Source organism: Leguminivora glycinivorella, chromosome 4 (genome assembly GCF_023078275.1).
Source record: "Leguminivora glycinivorella isolate SPB_JAAS2020 chromosome 4, LegGlyc_1.1, whole genome shotgun sequence".
In the NCBI taxonomy this organism is placed as follows: domain Eukaryota; kingdom Metazoa; phylum Arthropoda; class Insecta; order Lepidoptera; family Tortricidae; genus Leguminivora; species Leguminivora glycinivorella.
The window spans coordinates 15,517,741-15,525,751 of NC_062974.1; the positions used below are offsets into that span (position 1 = coordinate 15,517,741).

The 8,011-nt window shown below is 36.8% G+C and overlaps 1 protein-coding gene across 3 annotated transcripts; it reads right to left on the reverse strand.

The window, feature by feature from the left end:
• Positions 1-499: 499 nt before the first annotated feature.
• On the reverse strand, positions 500-7,608 carry LOC125225076. Of its 3 annotated transcripts, none has more exons than XM_048128600.1 (12): positions 7,411-7,608; positions 6,362-6,530; positions 5,892-6,043; positions 5,481-5,710; positions 5,153-5,403; positions 4,840-5,044; positions 4,509-4,763; positions 4,224-4,418; positions 3,793-3,942; positions 3,318-3,537; positions 1,625-1,803; positions 500-644 (listed from the first exon to the last, which is right to left on the reverse strand). In XM_048128600.1, the coding sequence occupies exons 2-12, from the start codon at positions 6,434-6,436 to the stop codon at positions 505-507; spliced, it is 2,052 nt and encodes a 683-aa protein (XP_047984557.1). In that variant the 5' UTR covers positions 6,437-6,530; positions 7,411-7,608; the 3' UTR covers positions 500-504. The 3 variants fall into 3 exon arrangements, with proteins under 3 accessions (XP_047984557.1, XP_047984555.1, XP_047984556.1); XM_048128598.1 differs by lacking the exon at positions 7,411-7,608 and adding an exon at positions 6,823-7,352; XM_048128599.1 differs by lacking the exon at positions 7,411-7,608 and adding an exon at positions 6,792-7,351.
• Positions 7,609-8,011: the final 403 nt, after the last annotated feature.

The window sequence follows — 8,011 nt, forward strand, 5'->3', positions numbered from 1 at the left end:
ATGATTTAATTCAGTAATTTTCAAAAAAATACGTATTTCATGTGGAAATTTTAATTTATATAAATATAAATATATAAAATAATTATAAATTCTACAGCAGATTTTAGTTAAAAACGGTCTTAAGTATGTCGAGACTCTCTAGAGTTGTTGCAATAGGTATTACGAGTTACGAGTACGAATTTGCACGCGTATTGTAAAAAAGTGCGAAGAGGAAATTTGTAACACGTGTAGTATTATTAATATTGTGCGACGTTTTCCAGTTCAGTTTATAACTTTGAAGTTCCGACATAGGCACATAAAGCACAGAATATATAATAGTACAAGTACAGAAGCATAAAGTATCACTTCTCGTACTACTAGTGCGATAAAATTGTTACTTCCAAATACTATTTCGCATTGCATCGCATAAAACTACCTATCCTAAGCACCGTTGTAGGAGGGCATAGGTAAGTAGGTAAGTAGAAATCTTCAGTAGCGTATTAAATAGTCAAAAATTCAGTATTTTTATAATAGGGTATGTATTAGCACATAGATTAATATAAATACAGTTAAATTATTTTTGTTTGCGAAAGCATTACTGTAGCAGCCAAGTTCATGGGCAGCAACCAGATACTTTATGTCATTTGGGTACCGACATCCAGAATCTAAAACAAATGAAAATATAGGTACTTTGTACAAAATTAAAAAGATTACAGCAAGCAGCAATATATTATAGCAAATAAATTAGAGGACACAGGGGAAAATATGAAGTGGAGGTAATTTATAACTGCTTTTGCCCGCCGCTTCGCTCGCCTTAGAAAGAGACAGAAAGTAGCCTATGTCACTCTCCATCCCTTCAACGTGCTTCAGCTATCTCCACTTAAATCACGTCAATTCGATGCTCCCTTTTGCTGTGAAAGCGGGACAAAGAAACAGGCACACACACTTTCCCATTTATAATATTAGTATGGATGATATATAGGTAGTTGGTCTGTGCTGTGAACAGATTATTCTATAACAAAGGTTTAAATTTTTAACTCCACCGCGCACCTTTTAGATAACTGGCACAACGTAATATATCGCCACTATTAGCAGCTGCCATGCTTCAGACTATGCGCTTGCAATGGGGATATATTGACGTGATTAACATATAATATATCTCAGGCCCTAAACAGGAGTTAATGTGGTACAATAAAATTGTGTGTGGAGTCCCTCCGCGCGGAGGAAGTGAAACTTCGTAATGTGGAAATGAAAACAGGAAGGAATATAGGAAATTTTAACTTGACTGTTCTTAAAATAAAATATTGTATACTATGCGCGAAATAAAGCATCAGATAATTATTAGAAAAACATAGACAGAAGTTATTTTTAAATCGAATTCCTATTTAATAAGTCAGGTAGAAATATATAAAGTAACTGAATTGACCGTGACGTCACTCAATTCGATTTCATATTAATTCCATATTAGCAAGTCGTTCAAATTCGTTTTGACAGTTCTTAAAAAGAAGCTGATTTGACTAAGAGGCAAGTAGCCTATTTCAAAATTCGAGTTGGCAACACTGAGCGTTAAACGTTTAACGCCGTCAGTTGGAAGTCGCATAACAATTTTCACTTCAAAATGTACTTCGGAAAGAACTTAACTTACCTTTACACTGCGGCGTCAGTGGCACGGTGGCTGACGCAACTGTTAAATAGAAGGGTGGGCAACTTTCCACCGAGGATGCCTGGTGGCATGCTTCTGCCAGACTTATTTCCACTGCGCTGGCACTAGTTGCCGACTGGCATATTACATCACCAGGCACGGAACCCGTGGTCTGGTTGCGCCTGAAAAATGCAGTCGTTATTTACTTAATAAGTATTTGTACAATCTGTAATGATACGCTAGATTTTGTGCCTAATGTGCCTATCTTCAAAATATGCGTAACATAACCCACCAGACGCAAATCCGGGGTATTGTGCTGATATACCATTAGGGTGGTGACTGGTGACAGAGAACCTGTAGGTATCATTTTGGGCATTTTTGTAACCTAGTTACCTACTATAGTTACAGATGTGCCTTTCATTCGAATGTCCTTATTAAGTGTAAGTAGAAATATCTATGGTAGAAATACAAAAGCAGAAATATATGTTCAGAAAACAATTACGGAAGTAGTAGGTACATTTTAGTTAAATGATATTATATTCTTCTTCCAGGAAGATCTCCATAGACTAGATCAATACTGCGTTAACAATAAATTAGATTTAAATGTGTCCAAATGTTTTGATATTTCCTTTACTCGTAAGCGCAATGTCTTTAACTCCAACTATTTGTTAAAGGGTGAACTTATTTCTAAATGCAATGAAATAAGGGACTTGGGTGTCATAATTGATAATAAGTTGCTCTTCGATCGGCACGTAGACTCGATTGTAAACAAAGCTTTCAAAGTGCTTGGTTTCATTATAAGATCGTGTAAAAACCTTAAAAGACTAAAATCAATCAAGATTATCTACTGCGCATTTGTAAGGAGTCATCTTGAATACGCGTCTCAGGTTTGGAACCCGTGTTATGATATTTATATTTCTAAAATTGAAAGAATTCAAAAAAGTTTATTCGCTTTCTAGGTTTTAAATTTAAACTTCCAAAACTAAGTTACACTGAACATTGTGCCAAACTTCACTTGCTACCTCTTTACGTCCGGCGCAATATCTCTGACGTAATCTACGTTATGAAAATTGCTCAAAACTATGTTGGCTGTCCGGATCTCCTGTCAAGCTTGAAGTTCTCAGTCCCCTCACGCCTTTCGTCTCGCGCTAAACGAACGTTTCATATCCCCTACGCTAACACTAACTTTAGGAAGAACTCCTTTATTATAAGAGCCACTAAGTCTTTCAATCAAATTGGTAAGAATCGAGACCTCATCGATCTGTTCTGTGACAGTTTTGCATCAGTACGCACACTACTGACCCATGACTTCTCCCACTGTTAATTCTCAAATAACACATAAATGTTTTTATTCCTTTTTCTCTTATTCTCTTATTGTTTGTTTTCAATCATTGCTCAAACTCATTACTGCTGTAGGTACTTTAAATACTGATATTACTGATACATATGTAGTAAGTACTAGATCTTCAAATATATTTCAAAATTTTCTGTAACTTTGCACGCATGTACTTTGCGGTTTGCCCAGTTTCTATCTGTGGAAACTTGTTATTGGCTCATTGTTTTTATGTTATAAGCCTTATTGTAACTTTAGCTGTAAGTTTTCCTAACAAATAAAATAAAATGAAATAAAAATAAAATATTGGATGCAAATGCGAATAGTACCTATATCTAAATATATTATTTCCTACAGACGTACCTTGGAAAAGAGTTCGTTCTTGAGTAACATACCGATAGGCTACTTGAATCTTCAGTTTGAATTCTCAACAAACTCAAAGGGTTATTGACATAGAAGTAATTCGGGAGCAGTCTATACAAATTAATGCCGTTAGCATCCACGTAGTCGTAAAATCCGATGGTTCCAGAGTTACGATCATTCCAATCTGTGCTGCATAGAGGGTTTACAATTCTTCTTTGACCTGTTGAATATTTTTTTGTTAGTTAAGAAATATATTTTTTACTCTATGACCGTTACGGGCCCCCCTCATTAAGTGTCTCACGAGCGTCGGCGTCAGCCAACTGTAGTTACGGAAATAGTCGCCGCGTCAACGTCGCGCCGATGCGGCGTCAGGCTTTGCCATACAGTTGTCCCGATGCCGACGCTCGCGAGACGCTCAGTGAGAGGGGGTCCAAAAATATATATAAAGTCTACTTAATAACTTAAAAAAACGTACTTGTTCTAATGTTTTCAAGTACACTAGATAACATTTCTGGAGATTCTCTGGCTGCAGACAGCGTCACCGGAATGAAATCACTTCTTGAACGAAGTAACGGAGCAACGGTCTCACTACCTGATGATGATGAAGCAAAGACCAAACGCAAATCTACAACGAACAAACCAAAGTAAATGCTAAATACTATTCATACATTGCATTAGACCTATCTTACAAAGAATGATTCCTATGCTGTCGCCACAGTATATGCATAGTAATAGTATTGATGTAATTTCTCAATTAACCCAATGGCGGAATGAGTTTAACGACTCCGAGAGACTGCAGGGAGACATTTGGGGACGGAGGTAAGTGAAGAAATTAGAGGTAGGCCTATTCCCAGCAGTGGGCTCTTCATAAATAAATAATATCGAAAATTACTCAAATATTGTTACCTGGTGCAAAACGCCTCAGCCAAGTAACATGGTTTATGGCTTGATTCCAATCGCTACCAGTGAGAGGTATGGTATCAGAGAGGAACAGAGCTACTGTAGCATTTCCTCCAGAGTACTGCAGAGACATTTCTGCCATTGCTTGTTTTGCCATCAATTCCCGTATCGAATTTAACGATTTGACAACATCGAGGGTACCTACAATTAGCGTAACATATCGATTAAAATGCGTATGATTTAGTGATTGAAGTATACATTCACAACGTTGACTGTGTAGATTTTACTTACCTATCTGCGCTCTGTACCTTAAAGCGAAATCAGTGTAGAATTTTGCTGCTGAAAACGTTTTATCAATGACCACATCACCAGTTTCTGGGTGAAGTAGAGTAATACTAGATCCGTGTTTACTAACATCAACGTTGTTAACTATATAAGATATTAGATTGCGGTTTGTTTCTGAAGTTATTAAAATTAAATTCACTTTTGGTCTTATCATTTGGCTGACAGATACTGGACAGAGAGGATCACTGTTCATATTGAGAGCTGGAAAAGAAGAATACAATTATTAAAATAATTGCCTCCAATGAGAATCATGACTGTAATTTCTGAGCTTGCTTACGTATGTACGAATGGAATGCAGCCACAGTATTGTTAACGAACTGCTGTATGCCCCTGATGTTGGTGGTCCCCGATAGTGGAGACGCGTGGTATAGGGCGATAGCAGGCCCTAAACTTTTCTCTATTAGTGTGGTTGAAGGAGCGATGTCTGGAATGAGCACTATACGGTTGCAAGCTCGGAACCGGGGCTCGTGCATAATTCCATTCTAAAACCCAAATTTAAAAATTAATAATATCAAATTTTGAAAATGCTTTGAGTAGGGTCTTAATATTGAATGCAAATGTAGCCTAAAAGCCAATGATATATACGTTACCGAAGTATAATACATGTCTATTAGCTGAGACAGCCTCAATTCAGGAAACGTGTTCACATTGGACAGTCCCAGTTCACTAAGGATCAGTCCATCCAAACCACCTCGGATCTCCGCGTCAGTAAGCTCCAGGTCTGTTGTTCTTGTGTGGAAGTAATGACGGTTGGCGTACGAACTGTTCCAGCCTCCTGTACTTCCCACTGTTATTGAATTCCGCGTCATTCCTTGTCTGATTGCAGTCTCCGCAACATCACCTTTAAAAATACTTCAATTAAATTAAAGTTTAATTGTTATCTTAAGGGCCCAATGAAAAGAAGACTTCTTGACTTACCAGCAACTGTAGCTGCATATCTATTGTTAACGACAATGGAGCTGTCTGTAAACCCTGACTTGAGGGTAACCAGGTCAGATACCAGTACGTTCTGTTCTTCCAGCCCTGCAGATATGCCAGCTATTACCGGACCCATAGCCACGTCACCCCACGGGGTAGACACAACGCCAGTCTCTATTGGGCAATTGGTTGTCCCCAAAATCTGACGGCCGTAGTGATCTTTGATGCCACTGAAAATATTTTAAAAAGTATTAACAATCAGTCATTGTTGTCGTAATAATTGCTTTTTTACGGTCGTTTTAACATCCTAAAGAACTGGGTACGTAGCCAAATGACACAGAATCAGCCATACAGTTGCTCAACATTGGTCTTTCGAGCCGGATTGGAGGTCTAATAAAATTCGTCACTCACTTCACATCAATGATCTCGATGTCATCAGCTTCCCGGTATGCCGCCAGACGTCCGCTGCGGTTGCCCGGCAGCGATATGCTGTTACACGTCCATTCTTCGTCGCCTCTGGCGTTCAGCAGTATGCTGGATGACACCATGAAATGGAGAGCACACTGGAAATTTTTTTTTAAATGTGTGAGAAACTTTTAAGTAAATAACATTTTTTTAATAGTAGTATAATACTAGTATCTCTTTTAGCTGATGATTATAATGCTCCACAGACGGACGAATGAGATGCTGCCTGAAGCGTTTTTGTTAACACTGCGAATTAATATTGTTTATTATTTTAACATTAGTTAAGTACATGAGTTGGCCAAGCCTTGATGAATTCTTTAAATGAATTCTAGTGCTTTAAATTGCTATCTGGATTTAACTGAATAATTGAATACGAATTGTTTGCATTTTGCCAAATAAATATTAAGTAATTTCACCTTTTCTTCCGGCGTTAGAGTATCTGTAGGGAGATTGAATTGGTTCCCAGGCAACAATTTATTTAACAACAGCATGTTTTTATATATCGGAAATCCAGTAGCACTGTAGGGAACTACAAACTGTTGCACTATCGCTGTTGGATCGTATACTATACCATCTTGTCTAAACCTGAAAATATTAAAAATAGGTTTGTTTTTATTTAGTTACAAATATCTGTAAACTCTCATAGGTAATACTTTTCAAGGAAGCGACTGACGTAAAATGAGCTAACTATATATTTAATTGCACCCAGAGAGAGATTTATATTTTGAGCACTATTCACAAAACTTTATTCTTCTTGTCACTCAAAATGTAAGTTACGCCAAGCGACCAAAAATAATTACATTGCAAAATTTTGCAAGGCATAACGGATTTAATACTAATATTTACCAAACACAAGTTCTAAGTAGTAAACACTAACATGTGCACAATAGCAGTGGATATTTGCCGCATATCACCAACGGCGTTCGGATGGTCTTCTATCTTCCTTATTAAGTCTAGCAACACTGATAATGTCATTGGCGGTAAATTATTTCTATCCAATAAATTAGGTTCACTGTAACAATCTCTCAGAAAGGGCGACAACGTTTTCCCTGATGTCTGAGCGAGTGATTTCACCACACAACCATATAAAAGTATTGTTATTAACACTGTTTTATTCATTTTGTCTAATTTATTACTACTAAAACGCTAAAATAAAGTAATTATATCATTTCGCGTGTGGCTATTGTCTATGTATGACTAAGGGACACTGTTATCAATGCGCGTGAAACAATCTTATCTAGGTGAGTAGGTTGATAATGCAGATAGCCGCTTAACTCCCTATTAGGTCCTTGGAAACGTGGTATTTGGATCACACGTTAACAATGTATGTAATATGAGGACCGTGTACCCTACTTAACGTATGGTAATATAATGCACTTGTAAAGACGGATTTGGCTACTTCAGAGGCATACTAGATAACTTTATTTATCTATTTAAATTATTTATCTGCACAGATGGTACTTACTTATTTAATAAGTTTAAGCAGCAAGGTCATCTACTCAAAGCAAACGATTTATCACAATATAAGTAAGTAGGCAGATTATTTTGGAGATAGAACTCTAAGCAAAAGATTCCGTATTTACTGAATAGTCTACCCGAGACCATTCGACAAGAGAAAAATAAAAATAAATTTAAAAGCGCCTTGAAACTGCACTTGTTGCGAACACTTGAGTGACAACTGCATACATGCAAGTGCCACTTAAGTGAACAGTTAGACTAAAATAAAATGTAAGTAGGTATAAACATGAGATATAAAGAGACTCATACCTGCAGTCAAACTGTATATACAGTTTTGCAGGAACTTGCTTAGCTTTAAGACCTACTGTACTGTGCATTAATAATAAATAAATAAATAATAAATAAATAAATAAGTTGACTCATTTGGACACTTAGGTATACATACATAATACATGAAAACATTTAATTTCATTACCAATATACAACTAAATACATGTACCTATTTACCTTGTATGTCTTTTCAATAAAACTTTTATCGAAAAAAAAACCGGCCAAGAGCGTGTCGGGCCACGCTCAGTTATCGTTTTCCGTATTTTTCTCAAAAACTA